At 41.8% G+C, this 25,048-nt stretch overlaps 1 protein-coding gene across 7 annotated transcripts in view; it reads right to left on the bottom strand.

Moving 5' to 3' along the window:
* Positions 1–201: 201 nt before the first annotated feature.
* The window catches only part of CD58 (CD58 molecule), a 30,694-nt gene continuing 5,847 nt past the window's right edge, over positions 202–25,048 (bottom strand). Inside the window, exons 2-11 of one of the 7 annotated variants that reach the window (XM_071560139.1) lie at positions 17,548–17,844; positions 16,632–16,886; positions 14,718–14,810; positions 13,153–13,224; positions 12,910–12,966; positions 10,150–10,197; positions 8,471–8,530; positions 7,302–7,370; positions 6,643–6,711; positions 202–2,930 (exon numbers count right to left, since the gene is read on the bottom strand). In XM_071560139.1, coding sequence (XP_071416240.1) covers positions 2,887–2,930; positions 6,643–6,711; positions 7,302–7,370; positions 8,471–8,530; positions 10,150–10,197; positions 12,910–12,966; positions 13,153–13,224; positions 14,718–14,810; positions 16,632–16,886; positions 17,548–17,844 — 1,064 coding nt within the window. In that variant the 3' untranslated portion in view covers positions 202–2,886. The remainder of the gene's footprint in view (positions 2,931–6,642; positions 6,712–7,301; positions 7,371–8,470; positions 8,531–10,149; positions 10,198–12,909; positions 12,967–13,152; positions 13,225–14,717; positions 14,811–16,631; positions 16,887–17,547; positions 17,845–25,048) is intronic. The other 6 variants (XM_071560163.1, XM_071560148.1, XM_071560170.1 and 3 more) reach the window with 6 other exon arrangements.

The raw sequence follows: 25,048 nt of genomic DNA, 5'->3' as shown, positions 1-25,048 counted from the left end.
GTTTAGCATTAAATTGCACACGATGCAAGGAGACCTTAAAATGAACTGGTATAATTTCTGGGAGCAATTTCAGACAGTTCCTCTAGAACAGAATCCATTTTTTGCCATTATTTCTCATATTAGTAACAGAAAGCAAGCCTTTGTCTAAACAGGAAAACAAGCTACAGGTTTACTCTTACCACAATACACATGACAAAGGGCATCTTTATACGGAGATTTATTAAAAAGTTACTAAACAAGACAGCATTATCCTGATAAATTCATTGATGGAGCAATGGAGGACAGTTGGCCCAGGAACACTGACTTCAAAACAATCTGAATTGATGTTTTTATATATATATGTGTATATATTTGGGATCTGTTAGTGACTTCTAAGGTTAAATAAGAAGTGCATGTATGTATCACAAAAAGATATGACAAAGTTTTTGACAACTTAAGTATTTTTTAATAAATTACAAACAAGTATTTACATACAGCAGTAGAGGCAAGGTATCTAGCCCTACCAAAATGTCCTTTGGATATGCAGTGTAGTTCCTGTAAAATGTCTAAACAATATGTGTAGCAATAAGGAAAGAGCTTGTTTTCTCTCAGGTCTGTACTTACTACAATAGGACAGAAGCTGCCCATGATCCTTCTCAGACTATTAGTTAAGAAGTAGAGGATAGAAGTCCAAAGGCTACAGGGTGACAGGAACAAAATAGACCTCAGAAAGAAAAATAAAATGGCAGAAGCAGGCATGAAGATACATGTACAAACGCATGCAGCATGGGAAGCAAGCAGGCAGAATTACAGCCCTCCACGAGTTCACAGAACTACATTGTTGTAGTAGCTGGGACGACTGGACCATAGCGGCTCTACAGGAAAGATAAGGAGGTAGGAAAAGAGGCAGCTCTCTCTGTGAAAGAGTAGCTCAAACAGAGCTCTGACACAGAACAGGTGACAGGCTGAGGACAGGTCCAGATACTGAGAGAGGAGTGAGGAAGGTAAATATCAGAATATAGGCCCTGACCTTATGGTGAGCAGACTTCCACCTATTCAGGAAGAGAGTAGTCAGGATTTCGTGGGAGACAGTTCTGAAGAGCAAAGGAGCTCAAGAGAGACATCAAACCTTTAAGGAGGACTTTGTCCAAGCATGAGCACAGGCCATGTTGATGGTCAGGAAAACAGGCAGGCAAATTAGAAGATCAGCTTGGCTAAGCAGTTATGAATGCCCCATCACTGGCAGTAGTCAAGGTCAAGTTGGATGGGTCTTTGAGCAACCTGGCCTAGTGAAGGATGTCCTTGCTCATGGCAGATCATCTATAAGTCAAGTTTGCAGAGGACACCAAACTGTGGACAAACAGTCAACATACAAAAGGACTGGGCTGTCAGAGAGACCTAGACAGGGTAAAATTAAAAAAGAACTCTGGGAAAGAGGAACAACTCACAATGATACAAGCCAGGGTCTTGCTGGCAGGGTAGCAGTTTTGCTGAAAAGAACCAGAGGAATATCAATAAGCAGCAAGTAGAACATGAGCCAGCAGTGTCCCCTAGCACCAAAGGTGGCCAACAGCATCCTGGTCTGTATCAACAGGAGCTTAGCCAGTAGATAGAGGGTAGTGATTATCCCCTTCTACTCAGCACACATCAGTTAGACTGCATTAAGAACACTAATGCAGTTTTGGACCCCTTTAAGACGGCAGAGGTCAATAAAATTGGAGCAAGTTCAGTGAAGGGCTACTATGATGGTCAGAGGACTTGTACTGCAAGGAAGGGGAAGCTGAAGGCACGGCATTTGTTCAAGCCTGGAGAAGGCTGGGCTGTACCTAACAGCATCCTTCCCACACCTACTGGCCATTAAGCTTATCATTAAGAAGATGGAGATACTAGTTCCTGGTGGAGGAATGAGAGATAATGGGCATAAGTTGAAACAAGGAGAAAGATGAAAGGGCAGCTTCTGATCTCTGGTTACCATTGTCAAACCTTCATGCTTCTTTACACATATCAAGTTCAAAATCAACTGAAATGGCATTCAGCGTGCAGAAGTAATGAAAAATGCTCCATAGCCTGATGCTCTGAAAACATTAATACATGGTGTTTTTTGTCTTTCATTCCTTTTGAGTTTCCTTATATATATGACCTCAGTTATCAAGTTTTCTTTGAGTCACAAGCAACCTAAAACACACAATTATATTTTAGAAATAAGTAGGTTGACATTCCTTTAGAATAACGTGAAGCAGAGGATAAAACATAAAAAAGAACCCTAAAAATGCATAAAAATATAAATAGCTTTAGGAAAAAAACAAAACCATTGGAAATAGCAGGGCTACTTTGTTCCAGTGCAACAACAAAGTGAAAAGTAGTTTTATCACAAAGTGAACCACTGTCAGGAAATGATTAGTTTGCCAGGCTTCTGCCAGCTCCAGGAGATAGTTTTGCCGGAAGCACTGAGTTCCTGTTGGAGAACTGAGACTAGAAAATGTAAACTTCCATCCTTCTGGGTCTGCTGAAGGATGAACTGTCTTTCTACTGACTGTAAAAGGTACTTATCAAAAATTGCATAGAAACCTGAGCAGTTTTTGATTTGTTCACATTCATGTAAAAGGATATAACTTTAATGTCTAAATATCAATTATAAAAAGGCCTTAGCTCTTGTATTCTGTGTTAGTAGAGCATTGTTTGTTAAAATTGAATACAAAACAACTCAAAAGATTTTAGCTGTGATTTGGCCTATTTATCTTCATACAGTAACACTGGAAAAGGAGCCTGTCCCTTCTGAGCAAAGAAAAATAGGCACTGGAAACAGCTTGACTAGTTTTCACAGTGGTTCTTTATGAAGCTCTGAAGACTTCATTGCTCAGGGAAGACCTTCAAGTGAAAAGGTAGCAGCTCCTTCACTGCTGAATTTTACAGTCTCTCTTCCATCATTTGGTCCGAGAAGCATTTAAGATCTGAAACAAAAGAATAAGAAAGCACACAGGTAAATAACAGTCTTTTCTCCTAGGAATTTAACTTATTATATGAGAATACTGCAGGCTTTAAATACTAATAAGGTATAAGGATTAATTAGGACACTGTCACATGACTTACAATACAATTAGAGCATCTATGTGACCTATGGTATCTGATAGCCACTAGATGTTTTACCCAAGTTGTCTGTTTATGATTAGATGTGTTCCTCTGCAACTGGAGCATGTTAAGAACATTTATTACTTACTGCCAATCACCTGCTAAGCAGCTGGTAACCTGTGAAGCTGTTCTGACTCCGTGACTTTGGATCACATAACCAGGCAATTTTGAAACCACTTCTATGCAAAGGTTTTATGCTTATAATCACCGAATCAGCTGTGCATCACACATGTATGTGATGCTGCTGCTATTTCTTCCACACAGTATATGCCAGATGCTTTTGGAGTTTTCACTTTTTGGGATTGCAAATCCAGTTCTTATTTGACAAGAAGGAAACTGAAGGCAAAGGGAAGTTTACAGTGCAGGAACTTACAATCCAGCAAGTTCAAGACTATGTGCCCAACCTAATTCACCACATAGAACAGCTCTAACCAGGCTGATTTCTAATAAAGCATACACAAGCCTACTTATATCGAAGCCCACTTATATTGGTGTTTCCACCTTGCTGCACACATAGCAACTAAATAAGGGGAACCACCTAGGTGTGCAAAGGCTCCTATTTTGATAGCACTACCTGCTCCTTCCACTAATCTCTAGTTCCTTCCATTAAATCACTCCAACCTAGAATAAGGTGTCAGGAGATGGTGACATATGGTACTCATCTCTGTGGACAATGAGAAAAAAAAAAGATGTCCCTAGTTTGGTTCTGAAGTATTTTTGTGATCTGTACATTTAAAAGCCATGCAGGTTTACTGCTTTACCTACAGCTCACTTGTGCCAGCTTGATGACAAGACTAAAGAACACAATCGAAAAGCCAGCTGGGCAGGTGTGTGTGTGTGTGAACTATTTCCTTTTGTCTATGCAGTGAGAGGGTCTGACGATGAAAAAGGGTTCTCTCATTTTATAGCTGTGGTGATAAGCATCGGGGTTCATACTCCCCGCAAAACATGCAAAGTGTTCTGTTCTCACATGGCTTGCAAACAGCACTAAAGCAAGTGCAGCTATATCTGATGTCTTGGCACATTGTAACAGCAAAATCATTTCAGATGTTAAAGCTTGAAGTGTGACATAGGAGCACAGTTCAGCCAAGCATGTAGCCTGTGCAAAGCAGCACATCATATAAGCCAGGAAAAATACACTGACTTAGTTCATTTGTTTTTCAGTGTTATTCCTTAGTAACTAACAGGATCTGACTCAGTTATTAAGAGCCACCACAGCTTCCTCTGCAGATATACATCCCTGATTCAAGTCTGTCTCCTTGTTTCATGACAGTTTCATCACTTGTTTTGTCTGCATCAAAGTCAGCTTTCTTACATTCAGTGCTAACTCCCTCACGCCTTTCCACTCATTCATGTTTCTTCACATTCTGAGATTTTTTTCCTTTTTCAACATTGTCTTTAGCAAATGTCAGAATGTGATTGCTTGGCTGGTGATTCAACAGAAGTAGCAAACCTGACAGAACAAAAAACTCTGCAGCAGTAAGGCACCACTTGCTTCCACACTCCTGTGCACGTTGGGTGAGCATAAGGCAATACATTGTGGTACAGGAAAAAAATACTATAGCACCATTAATAAAATATAAAAAATAGAAATACTGTTTACTTCATCCCTATAATTTTAACTCTTGTGCATGTTTTAGAATGCATATAATACTTAAGTATTATAGTAACAATATATAATTTATAAATAAATATACATAAATTGGGTATATATGTTCAAACTATTTTACTGATGTGGTGCACAATCAAAAAATTTTGGGGGCCACCGATCTACAGCACAAAAAAACAGAAACCAGTATGAGATGCTTATAGTTACACCACTCAAATAAGGACTATATGACAGACAAAACAACAATTTTCCTTTTCTTTCCAGGAAACAAAAATTGTTCACAGTCAATCTGCAAACTTAATTTCTTAACAAATAAAAATGCTTTGATACACACTAGCTTATAGCACACCTTTTAAAAAACTTCTCAAATCTTCTTTTCCAACATTTAAGTCAGATAAAAAATTCAGAAGAAGAAGTTTCTGGTGTCTCTGTTAATCAGTTTGGAAACAAAACCAATCTGAAGTTGGAAGGCACCCGTAAGGATCATCAAGTCCAACTCCCTGCTTCTCTTGGGACTACCTAAAATAAGACCATATGACTAAAAGAGCAATAACTACACTCTAAATTTGGCTTCCAAAGCACCTGGTAGCGTAGCAAAAAATCACGCTGAAGAGTTATCTGTACAGAATCTAAAATTCCTATCTGTGAAACAGGAAGTTTCCAGACAGATTAGCTGAAGGTATAGCATGGTGTTATATCTCAAAGACCCTGGTCCTTGTGACTGCCAGATGGTGAACATAGAAGTAGTTTTCCCAGCCTAAAAGACTCAGTGGTAGCATGGAGAAGTGAAATCATTTGCCATCAATAATTGTGAATTTCTCAGTTTTCCAAGGATACAGTTGAAATGCATGATCTGCTTAAAAGTAATTTCACTAGAGTTGCGTAACTTTTTTTCGGAAGTCCAACTCAAACAATTTTATGATTCTAAGCAAAACTGTGTATAAATAGGTAATAAAACTATCTGATTGCTGATGTGTCTGCAAAACTTACACAGACTAAGATGATACTAAGAACCATTGCTGAACTTTGACTCCATCTATTGAGAGCAATTAACATACTGCCTTATTGACTCCTCAGCCACTATAAGCCTTTATCACCTGTTAAGGCAATGGAATAAAGTCAAAGTGCAAGCACAAGCAAGAGATGAGTTATCAATGAATATTAGTAACAGTCAATCCTACAGTTTTAAACTGTGTTCAGCTGTGTCCAGCTCTGGGGCCCCGCAACACAGGAAAGAACTTGGACCTGTTGGAGTGAGTCCAAAGAAGGGCCACAAAGATGATCAAAGGGCTGGAACACCTCTCCTATGATGACTGGCTGAGAGAGTTGTGATTGTTCAGCCTGAAGACCTTGTAGAAGCATTCCAGTACCTTCCAGCTTACAAGGAGGCTGGAGGACTTTTCACAGAAGCTTGGAGTGATAGGACAAGGGGGAATGGCCTTAAGATGAAAGAGGGTAGGTTTATATTAGATATTAGAAAGAAATTCTTTACTTATGAGGGTAATGAGGCACTGGAACAGGTTGACCAGGGAGGTTATGGATTTCCCATCCCTGGAGTGTTCAAGGCCAGGTTGGATGTGGCTCTGAGTAACCCATCTAGAGGAATTTCCCCACTCATAACAGGGGGGCTGGCACTAGGTGATCTTTAAGGTCCCTTCCAAACCAAACCATTCTGTGATTCTAAACTAGCTAAATTGGCCAGTCTTCTGTGTACTTCCATCATAAACATCTGATTCCCTATCACACATCATACAGGCACATGCCCACCACACATATGCCACTTCCCTCCTAATAATTCTCACTTCTGTTTCCTACCTGAGTAGAAAGGGGTCAGTAATACACAGCCTGGCCCACCATTGCCACTCCCAACCTCTGTGCCAGTCAGCACATTCTTCCAAGACCCAGCGAGCTTCACCCTCGCATACCTTCTGTATTGCATTTGAGACAGTTGTTCAGGTGCTCCCCATGTCCACCTTCTGCACCCTGGGTCACTTCTGCAAGGACAAAGGCAGTACACAGACAATCTTGGATCTCACAAAACTCTGCCTCTCTGGCCCAGATGGATCAAGAATAATCTGACTGAGATTGGGGCCATTTGTTTGGCATCAGTAATGACCCTGGCCAACACCCCCCATCCCCATGGGACCACCATAAAGCACCTACCCTCTCACCTCCATACCTGACTCTGTGCTGTCTTTATGACCCCTTACAGACCCTGCAAAGGCGAAGCACGGGAGGCACTCAGCACCTATGGTTCCACCCATAACTTCACATCAAGAAGTATTAGGCAAAAGTCACAGTGAACGAAGACTGTTCCACAGGCACTTACCTCCTTCATTTATGCCGTAGTCATCTGCACGGTAGGCCAGCATGCTAATGTGCTCATTAAAGATGTATGCAGAGAGATCAGAAGACAAATACAGTCCCTTGCTTGAAGCAAGCCTTGCTTGCTTCAAGCTATGGCTCAATCAGCTAAGACTGAGTTCCGAGTTACAACTCAACATGTTGCCAGCACCATCAGCTAACACCAAAAAGCCAACACTTTTCCCCCAGGACAGCTCCCCATTTCAGAGCAGGCACTCACCTTCCTCAGTTATACTAAGGTCACCTGCACACTCAGATGTCTGGATGCTGTTCTGCATGGCAGAGGGTTCTGAAAAAGAGATCACAGTAGAGCTACAGTTCTCCAGAGTCCTCCCTGCTCACTGCTTAACTTCACAGTGGTGTCAGTTACTGCTTAGAGATGAGTCACCACCTACAAGTCCTAAGACAAATGGAAACACTCAAGTTCACTCAGGGAGGGAGCTCAGGAGCTCTCTAACCTGACACTATTCTCAATGAAAAGTCAACATTCAGTTCTAGACAGGTTGCTGAAGACTTTCTCCAGTCAGGTCTTAAAAACCTCCAAGGGTAGTAATTCCATGATGACTCTGTGTAGACTGTCCTAGGGATTCTGCACCTGGGACAGGGCAAACCTGGATGTTCGTACAGACCAGGGAATGAGATGCTGGAAAGCAGTGCCATGGAAAGGAACCTGGGGGTCCTGGTTGATGGCAAGCTGAATATGAGTCAGCGGTGCCCTGGCAGCCAGGAGGGCCAACCGTGTCCTAGGGGGCATCAGGCACAGCATCACCAGCTGGGCAAGGAAGGGGACTGCCCCTCTCTTGTCTGCACTGGTGCAGCCTCACCTTGAGTCCTGTGTGCAGTTTTGGGCACCACAATATAAGACAGCAAGTTATTAGAGAGCATCTAAAGGAGGGCTAAGAGGATGCTGAAGGGACTGGAGGAGAAGTTGTATGAGGAGCAGGTCACTTGGTCTGTTCAGCCTGGAGAAGATGAGACTGAGGGGATATCTCATTGCAGTCTCTAACTTACCCATGATGGGGAGAGGAGGGATAAGTACAGATCTCCTCACTCTGGTGACCAGTGACAGGACTCGAGGAAGCAGTGTGAAGCTGAGTCAGGGGAGGTTTAGGTTTGTTATCAGGAAAATGGTATCAGGTTGGGCACTGGAACAGGCTCCCCAGGGAAGTGGTCACAGCATCAAACCTGTCTGAGTTCAAAAAGCATTTGGACAACGTTCTCAGACACATGGTGTGACTCCTGGCGTATCCTGTGCAGGGTCAGGAGTTGGATTTGATGACCCTGATGAGTCCTTTCCAACTCAGCATATTTTATGATTCTATGATGGGATCCTGGCCACTCTGCCTGGTGGGTCAGTAGCAGTGACTGCTCCATAGAACAGGCACTTACCTTCCGGATTCACACCATTGTTAACTGACTTGACACCTTTCAGGGCACTGTTGTCCTTGTCTGAAAAGAGATCAGAGTATAGCTACAGTCCTTCAGGAGCACACTCCATTGCTTCTTCCCATCACCATCACATTGCTCTGTGCTGCCCAGGGCACAGCAGCTCACCTTCTCCTCTGCAATAGTTATGCAATGCTGTGCTATCAGCAGAAGCTCTATTTAAAATTGCTTTGTACACACATTTCGGAGAACATCATAGCCTTGCCTACTGTTTCCCATCAGCAGAGCAGTGACTACCTGTTACCAAAGTGCTGCAGGGAGCACCGTGCAGAGGTGCACCAACTCCCTTTTCTGATGTTCCCTCTCTATCATGCTACAAAATACTTCATTTTATTCCTCTAGTGTCCAGTCTGACAACCTTTACCTACTGACTGGATTCTCTTTCACCTAAACTGTATGTTTCCCTTCTTTCTACTTTAGGACAGACATAAAATAAGCCTCCTTCCCCTGTATCCACATCTATGTGGAAATAGTTAACACAAGTGATAAGACAATGCCACAGTGCACCTCACCTTCACCACCAGCTACACAATCCCTGTTTCTTCAGATGAAGAAAGCTGTTCTACACCCATTATAATTCATGCAGGGAGAATAAGCAGCAAGATCCATAGGCTTCTGGGGTTCCTTTTTCCTATTGTAATCATTAGTGATTTTTTCCCTAATAGGAAAAAATTCTGCCTTCTCCAGCCCCCTTATTATCAGCTACTTGTGAAAAATGGCAGAAGAGTTAGTGAGTGAATGAATCACTAGTGCAACAGACTGGGGAAAAATTCCACATTTTTTTCTGACTTGAACAATGACCCATTTCATTAGCCCTTTAGAGTAAAAAGAACCTCCAGAAAAAATACAGGTCCCAAAATTTCTTTGGAATTTACACTGACTGTATTAAGAAAATTAAACTGGAGCTTAGCTTAGCTGACTGATTAATTCAGTTAAAGGACTTTCCTAGAGTGTGAAGAGCAAGGGAAAGATACTGCATCCAAAAATGGTGCTTGCCTTAAGAAAGAAGCCTGCTGTACCTCCCAAACAAAAAATTTACAAGCTTATAAGCATCCTATCTCTAAATTGGTGTGCTGAGGCTCAGATCTATTTGCCATCAATACAAAGCTTTGAAACTGCAGCATTTTATTGTCTCAGGTCCTGTTTGAGGGATTCTTTGCAGCAGAAAGCAAAGATCACTCACTCATGATGAAATCATATAAAAATATCATTTCACTCTTTTGCATGCAAATAAAAAGTAACATTAGACAAAAGGATAATTTGCTTATTTACTATAAAAATGGGTTCCCTCATAAATGCTTAGTTCTTCTTCTCACAGATGGTGAAGTGGTTTGCAAACACAGCCTCCAGCATTATTCTCATCATATCAACAGGGAAGGTGAAGCCCCAAGAAGGTACTTGCTTTGTGCTGTTTACCAAACACAAGGTTCCAGATCGTCTTGACTTCTCATCTAGTGTTCTACCCATCAACATTTACTATTCCTAAGGCAACAGATCCTTCTAGGCCTTCCAAGAGAATGGTAATTAAGCACATGCACATGCACATGCAGAAGAACATGCACATGCAGAATTACTTATCCCCTCCATGTTCTGCTGTTCTAGGGCACCATCTCACTTATTACCTGCTTCAGGCTTTTCATTCTTATAACAAACAGGTTGTGAAAATGAAGCTATAAGAAAACAGAAATCCCTTTTAGAAATATGTATGGAGACAGCACAGTAGTCTGCAAAATGTGCAATTCAGCCTTAGTGTGACAACTTCATTATAACACTTTTAGCAGATACTCCTGAGAACTAGTATGTTTTGCTACTTTAAGGACTCACAATTAATTTCAACTTTCCTCCAGCAATCACTTGAGGTCCTACACCATGATCAACAGTGTCTATACCTATGCCTATAGCTTTACAAAATCCTTCTGAAGTCAGTTTACTTAAGGTGATAAAGCTGCAGAGTGCCCATAAAAAGTCAGAGAGAAGAGAATACACATTTGCTTTTTTTGCTTCACCTATGTGTCCCACTAACACTGTGACTTTAAACCCTTTCTCTTTGTAGAACTTAAAGAACCTCTAATAGGAACATTCTAAAGCAAATTTAAGTGCAGTACTAAAATGAGGGGTTTGGGGTGTTTTTTCTACCCATCCTTTTCCTTTCTTAACCTTCAGATTCGCCCATAGTCTCTAGACATTAGTGATCTCAGAACCAAAACTTTAACTAATGTATGAAAGTATCAAATGAAGTTTTCTATTCAAAATCCTGATAAAAACCTTTTAAGACTGATATGCCGAGGGTGAAGTGGAATAGAAGGGGAGGGAAAAGATCCCAAACAAACCGAACAACAACAAAAAAATCCAAGCTCTTGCTTTCATAGTGCTACCTCTCTATCTGTGGCATCTTTTTCCAGGCCCATCATGTGTTTTAATTATGAAATTACGAAAACTAGAAAAACATTACAAAACTTCAGAAATTAAAGAACAACTCAATAAATTAAATTAAACATAAAGAAAACCTCTGCAAAGTGACACAGCAGTTTGCAATTCAAGAAACATCTGGCTCCAGCCTTATGCTCATGTGAGATACCAGACTGAGTATTCCACATGAAGACACAGTTTAGCACCAGAACACTCCAACAGGGCACTTGACCCTGCACCTGATGGTGGGAGCTTTGGCCGTTCCCCACTGAAACCAGTGTTTGGTCTGGTAACAAAGTATTTTTCAAGAGTCTTCCCCTGTTCTCCCTAATCTGCTTAACTGCCTTGGGATTTAACTTGGTTTGGTTCCTAAAAAAAGACAACAGTGGTCCTGGCAACAACACTCATACATGTTAAAGCTGGAGCACATTAGCCCAATTCACTCTTGTGAAAGGAGCACAGTCAAAAGGAGTTGTCCTCTTCCTTTGCTGCTCACCGTACAGAGGGATTTCCATAGCCCAACACACAGACCCAGAATCAGAGAACAGAACAATCTTGCGACAAAGCAGAGAAGAAAAAAAAACCAAATCCACCCAAACAAAAGAAATCCAGGAAGCAAAATCCAAGAAAAAAACCAACGTAGATTAGAATGGACAGCAGAAACCCAAGTGAAGATCTGGGCAGGAAGACAGGAATGCAGACCACCCTGAGAATCTGTACTGCCTACAGAAGAGCATCACAGAAAGAAATCATGGGTGGGGAACAGAGTGGTAACTAACAGAAAACAGTGAGAAGTTCCTTCTCTGACTGTCTCCTTCCCTTATCCTGGCTATTACAAGAAGACAGCCCTGCAAAATGGTGAATGGTGTAAGAGTGAATCAAAACATACTGCAAACAGACTTTTTTCTGAAACAACTGCAAGAAAAGGAGACAATTGCAGCTTGACCCAATGGATGCAAGCATGCTCCAGAATCATAGACCACAAGCAAAGACCATAGTTCTGCACACCAGACTAGAAATGTGCCTAACTCCTTCAGTTTTTGGATGAATTAGCAAGATATAACCAAGCTAAACCAACAGCAAACTCCTGCCAGTCTCATTTGATAAGAAATTTCCATGGACAATATTGGGAATAAGCAATGTATTATATGCATATCCAACCCTAAGCGCTTGATATGAATACTGGGTTTAGAAAAATAATTAACCAAATTTCTCAAATAATTTTATATCACAGAATCACAGAATATGCTGCATTGGAAGGGACACACAAGGATCATTGAATCTAACCCCACACAGGACCATCCCCAAGAGTCTGAGAGTATTGTCCAAATGCTTCTCAAACTCTGCTGGGCTTGGTGCTGTGACCACTGCCCTGGGGAGCCTGTTCCAGTGCCCAGCCACTCTCTGGGTGAAGAGACTTTTTCTAATATCCAGCCTAAACCTCCCCTGACACAACTTCAGAGCGTTCCCTCAGGTCCTGTCACTGGTCACCACAGAGAGATCAGTGCCTGCCCCTCCTCTTCTTCTCACCAGGAAGCTGTAGACTGCACAAGCATGTAAGATTGACAGGTAATATTAACATCATTTCAGCACATAAACCAACCCTAACCAAACTCATAAAGAGTAAGTCCTATAGAATACAGATTGCCCTACAGTGTGCCATTTTCCAGACCTCGTCTTGAGACCAGCCTCAATTCTTCATTGTTAGAAAGGCAATTCATCTCCAAAGACAACTGCTGACCAGGACAATCTCAGACCATTCACTGTCAGTATCTGTCAATCCCACTAAATGCAAGTCCCTATAATTATCCAACATTGGACCTCAACTGAGACTTCCAGTCTGTATGCGCCAACATTGAAAATCAATTCAAAAGCTTAGACCCTGAAAAAACAGAAAGAGCAAATCAGACTTCCTGCTCCAACCAACAGTGAATGTTTGGAAATGTTAATACCCCGTTTTACAGGTTTCTTACCTCTGTTTGAGTCAAGCTGTGCTTGGTGGTCCCTAGAGAAAAGTTGCTCACATTCTCCTATAACGAAATTTATTTATTTTAGAAAGTATATACTACTGACCTGAAAAAAATAAGTACCCTCTAAGCAAACTTACTTCTTTACCTTTCCCATAAAAGATTATACTGAGATAGAATAAAAACTGACAAGCTCATATCAAAGGAAAGCAATTGTCTGATTTCCACACATTTGTGCCACTACCTTACCTGAGCCACGCGCTTCTAAGGGCACGCCTGGACTGTTCTGGGCACACGATCCTCTTTCACATTTATTTCCATCTGCACCCAAACAAATAGCATACCTGGAGAAATTACTCAGAAATAAAGGGTTTGTGCCTTTGCATCCCTCTCCCACATCCACAAATCAAATTTTAAAAAAAGTCACTGAAAACGTGCAACTGAATACTTGACTTGGAGAAAGAACAAAGAAAGAAATATTGTTTTGGGGCAAAGACAGTCAGTGAGAGATGAAGAAAATGGGTCTCCTGCGACAAGTCAGAACTCATCTAATCAAATCTAAGGTAGAACTTAACAATTTGTGATTCTGAGTCTTGTACTTAAATCAGCAATTCTCTTCTGTTGTATGATTATACCTGTGCAGTGCTTATCCTACCGAGGTATAACAAGTTTATTTTCTAGCATGTTCAAACCTTCACTGTTTCAAAGGAAGTAACTGGATTGTTTGGTTTCTATCTGATGGCCAGTTATGAGTGCTTAAACACATGCTGAAAGAGGCTGGGGATTTTCCATCCTTGGAACTGTTCAAAGTTTGCCTGGGCAAGGTCTTAAGCAGCCTGATCTAGCTTTGAAGTTGGTCATGCTTTGAGCAGAAAGTTGGATGAAACTTCGAGAGATATCTTACAACATAGTTTATTTTATGATTCCATGCCAGCAGAAACTAAATGGACAATGAATAGGAAAGCATAAGGTCCACATGCAATAATATGAAACTATCTATGTTCCAATCAGTGCCTCCCTCTAGAATATCATCAATTAGTCCTTCCCAGATAGGAGACAAATCCCATACTCTTCACCCTACAGTTATTCCATCTGGAAGCCAACAGGAATTTTCCATGCAGAGCATGCATAGGATGAAGAAATGTATTTCTGTTTGGGACTCTCTCAAACACAAAGAGAAGAGATGGTGTGCACCCCTTTTTCAAACCAGAAGACAATCTGACACATTAACCCAAAAAGGTTAATAAGCAATCAGATTTGCAAAAAAGATACTTGAATTCAGAGTAGGGATGGATCAATAAACAAATACAGAATTGCAAGATGATGGCAATACAGGCTGATAGGAGGCACACAAGTCCCTATTTATCAGTTGCCCACACTGAGTTGTCAGATTAGACTTAGCATATGGTATTCGACAGGCCCTGGTATAAGCCTGTCCCAAAATAAATCTGATCCTGAGGACAACTTTATGATGCTTTCAAAAAAAGGATGTCAAAACACACTCAGGTAGGAACAGGAGAGGCTACAAATACTTGATAAGCAAAAACATATAGTAAATGAAACATCCAGTCTGAAGGAGAAATATGCAAATGCAAACTGCAGTGTTTCCCAGTACTCAGAGCCCAGAGTCAGAATGTAAGAAAGTTCAGTACATTATTTCCTTCAAATCTATTAGTCTTTGCCTAAATTGTACTTGTTTCTATTACTGCTTTTACAAAATATCCCATGGTCAGAAACCCTCATACATTCCACACAATCTTAGATAAGCACAATCCTGAAGCACATAAAGCTCAATTAGGAAATGCTATACATACCTCTTACCCATAGGAATAGTACGACTCCTACAGCTAGCATAAAGAAGACAGGAATCACAATAAGAATTCTGTTTCTTTTGTCAGAATTGTATCCTTAAAAAAAAAAAGATTAGTTAGTTAAAAAGCAACTGTGTGGTGCACCACTTCAGTAGAAACACAACCTCAAGTATGTGTTGTAGCCATTTGTTTTTTAAAAAGTAGCCTCAATAAATTAACGCATCAGAGTCAGTTTTTAGCAAAACCCTAAGCCAGCTCCAGCACAGTTATGTGTTAAGTACCTCAGCTCAGTGAAGGCACATCACTGCTTGAAAGGCAATGGCTATTACATTTTTTGGCAGAGCCAGATTTCAGCCAAATGAAATTTCAGTAAAAATCTTGTATTTGGTTTGCATGGCATGGTTTTGATGGGTTATTTGAGAAGATGACAGAAGGTGCCCCCATGTTGAATAGAGCCAACACCAGCCGGCTCCAAGACAGATCTGTCGCTGGTCAAGGCAGAGCCCATCAGTGACTGTGGTAGTGTCTCTGGAATAATACACCTAAGAAAGGGGGAACACTGCTGGACAATAACAGCAAGGAGTTATAGCAGTGAGAATATGTGACAGAAACAGTCCTGAAGACAGCAAGTTCAGTGCAGGAGAGGGAGGAGGTGCTCCAAATTCTAGAGCTGAGATTCACCTGCAGCCCATGATGAAGGCCATGGTGAGGCAGGTTGTACCCCTTCAGCCCTTGGAGGTCCACAGGAATGCACAGATCCACCTGCAGGCCATGGAGGACCCCATACTGAAACACATGGATGCCTGAAGGAAGCTGTGACCCCATGGGAAGCCCATGCTGGAGCAGGGTCCTGGCAGGACCTGTGGTCCCAAGGAGAGAGGAGCCCACACTGGAGCAGGTTTGCTGGCAGGACTTGTGACCCTGTGGGGGACCCATGCTGAAGCAGTTTGAGAAGAACTGCAGCCTTTGGGAAGGACTCATGTTGGAGAAGTTCATGGAGGACTGCCTTCAGTGGGAGGGACACCAAAATGGAGCAGGGGAAGTGTGTGAGGAGTCCTCCCCCCGTGAGGAAGCAGCAGCAGAGACAACGTGTAACAAGCTGACTGCAACCTGCATTCCCCATCCCCCTGTGCTGCTCAGGAGGAGGAATTAGAGATATTGGGAGTGAAGTTGAGTCTGGGACAGCAACCAAGGTCAACCCACCACATGCCTCATTTCTAACAAGTTTCTAACATATAACTCCAGTGAAGGAAGAATTCTTTACCAGTAAACCATGAAAATTGCTTCTGCACAGAAATGATAAATTTTGCCAGTTAGGGACTGCCTTACACACCATACAAACGAGATGTTCCAAATGTGTTCTAACTCCATGTTTGAAAAAGAAAAAATGTAAGCCTTAAGCTGATAGCTGTCCCAAAAGCAATAAGCAACAGGAGGAAAATTCTTCTTTCTACTTTTTATAACTCTCTGTGAAGGAGGAAAGTAAGTATGCTCATTGACTCATGCACATGCAAGATGAAACATTATTTTATCTAGTGGCTGCAAGATGACTCACTTGAAATGACTGAACAGTTTCACTCCAATTCATGGAGAGCACAAGTTATTAGCATTAGTAACACAAGGTCAGAAAGTTCAGAAGAGATTTAGTTGGTCTCCCTCTTTCTTATTACTCAATCAAGTCACAGCTGAAGGTTTTATTCTTTTGAGATCCCAGCCAAAAATATCTTTCAGGGGGATCAAACTGTCAATCTCATACCTTTCACCAACCTTACACACATATACACACTTGTAGCACATCTGATGCTTTTCACCCTTTAAATTCAACTTCCCAGGAAGTCAGGAGAAATCTTACAAAGTCCATGCTGCTTCCCAACCAAGCCTCTCAGACCTGTGTTTGCAATCTGACACATTCATTACCTTTTTTACCTGAAATGCATTCAAACAAAGAGATTTCGGAGCTCTTTTCCGTCTGTGAGAACGTAATGAAACATGTAGCATTCTTGGTAGCATCAACATTCTTTACAGGGATGGAAAATTCCTGACTCTGGTGACTTTGTGGATCGTTAGTGAGCTTCCAAGTGTAATTCAGAGGCATCTTGAAATCTGACGTACAGTTTAACACAAGATTATCACCCTCAATGTTCCAATTTATTTTAGGTTCTGAAGGGGGATCTAAAAGGAGAGAAAACATTCAGTTTAGTTATAAACTGCCTTGAATTTTAGCACAGGACAAGGGCTGAAGCAACAAAAGCAGTAGGAGAATGCACAGACAAAAGTGTTCATGTAAGGTGTGTGTGTGCACATGCACATGTGAATGAGAAAGAAATGTGTTTCTAAAAGTGGCCTGCAAACCACCTCTTTGTGGTTCTTCCATGCCTAGTGCAAGGCTTCTCATGGCTTACTGTCAATAGGGCTAGTATGTACACTGCTCTAATATATTTCCCAAAGACTACTAGTGAAGCTGAGTAGATCTGTACAGGATGATGCCACAGATATTCAAGCACATATTACATGCCTGCAGGAGCATTTTTAATAGACACATAATGCCTGGGATAATTACATCAGCTTGCTCAAAGAGTTTGGCTGTCCACCTGAAAGTCCACCATCTACACGCACACTAAAAATCATTCCAAGGTGAGTAATGATTGGCACACAAATTAGATGCCACCTTCAAAAATCTGTTCAAAGTGCCTGAACAACTTAACAACAGAGCCAAAGATCAGCCCCACTCTGTTTCTGTTTGCTTCCTTAAGAACTAAGCAATTCCCCTTGCTAGACTTTTTAAAGTGAATAAAGTAGTGCACGTTCTTTATGCAGTTCTTCCTCTACTTACCTAATACATCAAGAATGAATTTTAAATTATACTCATTCTGAGAATCCCAGTAGTGTAACTCATATGTGCCAGCATCATTTTTCTCCAAGTTATATATAGTCAAGTGCCCATTCTTTTTAAGCGTGCTCCTGTTGCGGAGAGGAGTAAAATATATCGGTGTGTTTTGGCCCTCCCATTCAGCCACTTTATCCTTGTTTTTCTTCCAAGTAATTTCCTCTATGTTTTGCTTTATTTCTACTGGAAAAGTAAAAGTTTCTCCCACAATGCCAAACAACTGGTCCTCAGAGTGGATGTGTGCTACAGGGAGAGAAAAAAAAAGTCACTTTAACAATTGTTTTATAAAATACTGTTTGACTAACACTGTAGCTATATAAGACACATTGAAATTTAGGTTAAAAGCACATCACAATGTTGCAAACTAAAGCATATGTTAGTGAAGTATGACCCGAAACCACACTGTTGGCACAATCATATGACAAGCACGGCAACAGGATGCAGTTCCTACATTCCAGTTCCAGGTAGAACCATTGTCCTGATCTTCTTCCCTGTCCTAGTTCAGCAGGTGGGACCAGTTATCACTGTGTGGGGGTGATCAAAGCTGTATTCTACCCCCTCTATTCATTTCCCAAGAACAATAGACCATTTGCAGCAGCTTCCCAGGGAGTCATTAGCACCTTCACACCCAGCCTGAGGGGGCGGAGCTGCTAATGGGCCATCAACAGTTCAGGGATACCCCATGACTCACAGAGTTAATCACCCATTGTGTGAGTCCCCGTCCTGGGGGAGGAACTGGGTGCTCCCCGAGGGTACATAAGTGGTGGGTAAGAAGACCTCAGGAGCCCCTCACTGGATCCAGAGGAGCAGCAGGACCTCGACAGGAGGAGACCACCACTCTCAACCAGATTACAGCCCTCACCTGCACCAACCGGTTTTTCACTTCCTTTTGCTTTGGACTTGTGGGAACCACGCGGGTCTCAGCACAAGGACAAACAAACCCCTTTGGGTTTGTGCCCCAGGACACTGGGTTATACTGCTGGGTTTTGTGAGTTGAAAGCAATTTCCCTTTGTGTCAGTGTATTTATTGTAATATTATTATTTAATTCTAGCTCTGACTTATAATCTCTCTTGTGGTGGGTCCATCTCTCCTGCTGGTTTACCTTAAAACCAGCACATTCCCTATCCTAAGCCCCTCTATCCTTAGTACTTTCCATCTGTTCACTTTAATTAGGTCTCCTGCCCATGGTCTGGTGAAAAAAGGTGAAATGATCATCAGCAAAATCTGGTTTAGCATCTTATTGCAGGACATCCAGACTGAAGTTCCTGATGAGCAAATAAGATAATTTTTCCAGCATGAATATTCAGTTAGTAAAAAGGATGCTTCTGACACAAAATTGCTACTCATTTCAAAGCACCTGCTCTGAAATCATGGGGGTCTAAGGGATTTCCCTTGAAAATGTCACTTAAGCAAGTTTATTTCACAGCCAACATATGTGAAATAGCATCCAAACCTCTAAGACCTAGCAGAGCTGTCAGCAAGAAATGGAGCTGTCCAAAAACCTTAACTGCTATAAAGACCCAGACATTCAATATAAATAAACACATAAGAACAGAAGAGGCATCAGAGACTTTCCCTAAGTGTTACAAAAACCAGCTACATTTACAAGAAAAAAAATCTACTGACCTAACAGACAAAATTTTGCTGTCAGAAAGGGATATGTTAACCATTAACATTTCTGTGTCCCTGCTTCTGTCTTCAGCAATCACCTCCTACTTTCAAATAGCTCTAAAATAATCATAGAATTACTGTTATGGCAGACATTTATGTGGACATAGCCAAAAACGTTGATACTGAGTTCAAGTTACACTTGCATTAAAGACTCTATTCCAGAGGCTACAGTTTCATGATAGCAGGTAATTTTTTACTACTGAGTTGAAGGAAGGGCATGATTCATTTATAAATGAGGTCTTACAACTAAGGCAACATTCCCAACATGCACCATGTAAAACTTCCCTTTAAACAGTAACTGTGCATGGTAAAACATAAATATTTCTACTCCTCAAGCCAACTGTTTGCAAGTGACAGCTACTGTTTTGGGTTTGTTTTGGTTTTGATTTTTTTTCCTAAACAGTATTAAGAATGCACGAATTCCTGTATCATTTTGTGCTTCCCTTGCTTCTCATGTCACCATTGTATGCAAACTTACTACTGTTCACAAATCAATGCAAACAATACAGCCTTATCACACCAAGTCACTTGCTGCAGTATACAAGTCCAGAATACAAACTATAAAACCCATCTTGCTCCATGCCCAGATACCCAGAAGGGAGATGCCTTCTGTGAGAAAGTAAATAGAAGGTCAGCCAGGCCTTCCTTTCCCATTGCCAATGAGCAATGCTCGTCAGTGTACTGTGTCCAGCTCTCCTGCCTGCTGCCACATCAAAGAGACTTTCTCAGATAGGACACTGAAGACAAGCAATGAGAAACAGTTCTGTGCACTTGGGTAGAGAACTGCACACACAGGTCTTCTCTATGCCTTACTTTTTACAGAATAACCAGTTTGTTTACAATTTACCTATAAAAGCACTCTTCTCGTGCCACTATAGTTGCTGCTGCTTCTTGTCTGCACTTACAAGGTGGCCTTTTCCAGGCACAGGAACTCTTAAGACCAAACAAGTTAACCTACCACTCCCACATCTTTACAACACAACCTACCTGCTTTCTTTGTCTTCTATCTTGTTCACACCCATTTAGACATCTCACTTGCTCCCACTGCTCCAGTATGAGCATCTCTTTCCACCAATCTCAATTAACAATTTCCATAAAAGACATGAACACATGAGCTCCAACATTTGTGTGGAGACCATAAGAGAAAAAAAAAGGAAGGAAGGAGGAATAGAGAAAGAGAGAAGGAAAGAAAGAAGGAATGAAGAAAGGAAGGAAAGAAGGAAAGAAGTGTTAGAAACAGAATTAGAGGTTTGCTGAAGCTAAAGGAACTGTATTGATAAAGAAGAGAATAGGCGAGGGGGTAGTTTAGTTTCCAAAGGTTTTTTGCGCCTTTGGAGGGGGTCTTGGGCATGTAGCCAGACTGTAAGCCTTCTAGTACTGACCAATAGGAAGGGAGGCAGAAACCTTTGCAGCCAGGAAAGAGTATAAAAAGTTGTTTCTTTTTGTTTGGGGTCTGTCTCCTAGGCCAGAGGGACACACCTGATTCAGCTGAATTTGTTAAATAAAAGTTTAGTTTTGCTTTGATGACTTTGTTCTCTCTAAATTTTATTGGTAAATGTGAGCATTTCTCACAGAAGGAAGGAACGAAGGGGGGAAGGAACGATGGACGGACGGATGGATGTTGGGCAGCAAGTAGCTGAAGAGGTCCTGCCTAAGGAAACTTGAGGCTCTCAGAAACAGGACGATAGAAAGTTTACTTTTCCAGAACAACTGCCACCTCCTCCCATCTAAAAATGTCCAGTTCCTGGTTTTATTTCCCTGCTTCACTGGACTAGTGAAAATGTGAAGAAAACTCCCCCTCAATGCCGTCAGCTTCCTTTTTTCCAAGGAAATCATACATAAATATTGCATAAAATCACAACCACGTATCTTTGAGCTTCTGAGGAAAGTATGTGTCATGACATGCGTTCTGAATTTTCAAGGCACCCTTTCCCCTCTTTTCTACATCATTTGCTTCCCTGCTGTGAGCAAAGAGGGGGAAATATCATACACTATTTTTGGAAGGCTAGAAAAAAGAATGTTTCTCTGCTTTCTCCCTCTCTCCTTATTGTATCCTATTATTTGAAGATAAAGTTCACACAATAAAGTAGTGCTGTGCTAAGACCCCCAGTAGCCTCTACAGAAACATCAATCCACCTAATCCTGCATCTCCTAAAGCCCACTTCAAGTTCCTTCTTATGCCAAGCCTTTGTTCTTTCCTTTCAAACAAATCATATGATGGAAGTGACACAGATAAAGAGAAGCCAACACTGTATGGTCAAAGCCTCTTCTGCAAATCCAGTGTCTCATCTTGTCTACATCATCTTCTGCTCCCACTTCTCCAGCGGCCAGATCCATGCAACCCAGTGTGCTGTACTTGAGTTTTAATATTCACCTGACTAGTTCTGACTCATTTAAGCAGGCTAAAGGTGTCCATGTTCTGTTCAGACTGAGTAAGTAGAATTTAATACTCTATTTATCAGCAATAAATGCTTCAGTACTATATTTGTCTACCCAGTTTGACTTTCTTCACTACTTTTCTTGGAGCTGATCTAAGACTTAGTTCTTTTGAAGAACATCTGTAAGTTAGTTCGCCTTTTTATTTTTAACACTATCTTTTGTTTGTTTTATTTGTCTCAAGTAGCTGTTTGAAATGCATACATGTCTATATTAGGTCTATACAAGCAGCAGTTAGGGTCCCCTGTACCATGAGACATTAACACACTACCTGCTGAAGTTGGGTGGAAAAAAAGTCCTTACTGGTTAGCTTGTAGCAAAGACCTGTTTGCCTCAGGAGACGGGCTTTTTAAATAGTGGATATTTCTTACACTTTTTGTAACTTCCCAACTACTCCCTTCCTAGGTTTTTTTAAAACTCTGAATTCCCCCAGCAACTGTGAGCAGCAGAGTGAAGTTCCCTCCTAACCCTCAAAACCACCAGGTGCAAAAAACCCTGAAATGAATGTTTAGCTCAGAGTGATTATCAGAATATTTACCAGTAAGAGGACCAATACTCCTCTTAATTCTCCCACAGGCCATAAACACAACCCACTTCCCAAACTCCAGCAGGAAAGCACTTAGAGCCATGGTGTGAAAGCACAGGCAAAACCTCCAGCTGAGAGAGAGAGCACAGATGGCAGTAAGGTGTAGCAGCAACCCAGGCTGTTGCAAGATAAAATCAGATTCGTGCAGGAATGACTGTAAATCCTACATAGAATCAATGGATTGGGTTGGAAAAGACCTCCGAGATCATCAAGTCCAACCCTTGGTCCAACTCCAGTCTGTTTACCAGATCATGGCACTCAGTGCCACGTCCAATCTCAGTTTAAAAATCTCCAGGGATGGTGCATCCACCATCTCTCCGGGCAGCCCATGTAGCATCACAGAAGCACAGACTATTCTGAGTTGGAAGGGACCCTCAAGGATCATCGAGTCCAACTCTTAAGTCAGTGGCCCATACAGGGGATTGAACCCATGACCTTGGCATTATTACAACCAAGCTTTAAGAAACAGAGCTTTTCACTTGCCTACTGCAGCACATTCACAGAGATGTGTGTTGCCACCCCTGGACAATACAGGGCCACCTACATCTGCAGAACTCTACACATCAGCAAAGGCAAGACCCAACAGTGGCAACCACCAACAGTTCTGGGTCCCTCCCTACCACAAAACCCCTATCTTCAGTCATATCCCTCAGCAAGGACCTAATAACAGGCAGCATTCCCATGCAAAGGTTTACCCAGTAATTTTAAAACTACACTGCTGACCAAAAGCATGGACATGACTTATCCATTCCTCCCTCTCTCCCTTTTTTTTGTCTTCCTGTTCCTGCAATGAAATAGTCATGCAGAGAGTGCAATCTGCTAAAAGTTAAAGTGACACACACTCCCACTCCAACACAGGAAACAACAAAAACACTACAGAAGGTCTGCAATTCCCAGATGTGACTTACTGTGGGAACCCCAGTGCTCATGCATGAGATGGATCAGAAGTGAGTGAACCGAGGAAGTGCATTCCCTTGGCCAACAGGCCGGCTTAGAGCACAGTGACCACACCCACCCCATGGAGCAGGCTTCTTAAAACAGCTAGCAGGAAATAACGAGGACTGAGCTGCATCTTAAGGGCTATTTTCCCCCATGTTTACACACTTCACTGAGAGCACTTGCCTCTCTCCACTCAGCATCCACAGTCCTAAACCTTTGTAGGATAGAGGTAAAGTCTTCTAAAATGCTGTCAGAGGTGGAGATGCTGTCTCCCTTTCCTCCTTAACTCGCTAGACAAGCCGCATGTTCAAGACATTTTTCTGTATCAAAGAGATTAAATATACTGTCCACTGAAGAGTCTAAAAACTTCTCACCGGTACCTTGAAGACACTGGGCCAGACCGTCTTGGTCCCAGCTATGTTGTAACTCCCTCTACACTGTACACCTGCACAGCCTGAAGAGAAGAGTAAAAGACCATGTTCCACTGCACAGCTCAGTGAAGGCCATGGTTATCAAAACCTCAGTCTATGAGGCTCAGAAGGACTCAGTGGATCCCAGCAGAACTTAGATAGAATCAAGATCCAGAAAAGCTTGGCTATGACAAGGATTAGGCAATCCTGTGTAATTCCAGGGAATGAAATTGAGGAATGGGGAAAGCAGAGGACCAAAACATCAGATATGCAGGAATAAAGGTGCCACCAAGGTCAGACACAACTGACTCTGACACCAGAACTGAGAGGAAAGTGCAAATCTCCAACACCTTTTGTAAGTTTTATTCCAAAAATATTTAAGTTTTTTACAATAGCCAGAATTTTCAGTTCCTCTGTCCTGTTCCCACTTACATTTCTCTTCCATTTGCTGAACCTCACAGATCTCTCTAGCTCCTCCACTCTCGTTCCTATTCAAGTCTTTCCTGCTCCCCTTGGCCCTCAGATCACTTGCCGAGTCATATTCTTCCTACTATTTTCCATGCTCCCTTCTGCCCCAGGCTTGTGTACCAGGTCTGCTTGGGATGGAGTTAATTTTCTTCATAGCATCCCCAGCAATGGTGCTGGGGTTTAAATCTGTGCCCAAAACAGTGTTGATAACACACCAATGTTTTAGCTATTGCTGAACAGTGCTTGCACAGCATCAAGGCCTTCTCTCTTTCTCACTCTGCCCAGTCCTAGGGGTAGGCTGGAGATGGGCAAAAGGTTGGAAGAGGACACAGCCAGGACAGCTGACCTCAACTGACCAAAGAGATATTTCATATCATAAGTCATGCACAGGAATAAAAATGATGGGGTGAGGTTTTCTGAAGTAGCCATTGCTCACTGATGGGAAGGGATGAGTGATGCCTTTGCATCGCTTCGTTGCCCCCTGCTCTTTGTTTCCCTCCACCTTCACTTATTAAACTGTTTTTATCTCAACCTGTGAGTTTTCCCTAGTTTTGCCCTTCTCATTCTTTACCCCATCCTGCTGAGGGTGGGTGGGAGTGAGTGCCTGTGTCTGGCTTCACAACTTCTTTCCAGGAATCTACCCACCTCTGACTCTCCTGTGAGTAGGAGGATCTGGTTCCCAACAGCACAACTGAAACCCACACATCTTTGCCTTTGAATTAAGGACAGAATCTGTCCAATCCAAAATTTTGCAGCTCAAGTCTACTTCTTCAAAGATCTGAAACTGAAGCTAAGAGTGCAGTGCACGTCTCAACGTGGATACTGATTGTGCAGCTCTTGCAGATTTTCTTAACCTTTAAAATTTTGGCTCTTAATATAAAATCAAGAACATGCCTCTAAATAAACTTAATGTTAAAAGTACCCAGTGGGTTGTAT

The sequence above is a fragment of the Pithys albifrons genome, chromosome 1 (assembly GCF_047495875.1).
Source record: "Pithys albifrons albifrons isolate INPA30051 chromosome 1, PitAlb_v1, whole genome shotgun sequence".
Classification (NCBI taxonomy): Eukaryota; Metazoa; Chordata; class Aves; order Passeriformes; family Thamnophilidae; genus Pithys; species Pithys albifrons.
The sequence above is the reverse complement of the archived record's forward strand: the minus strand, read 5'-3'. Positions and strand labels throughout refer to the sequence as shown.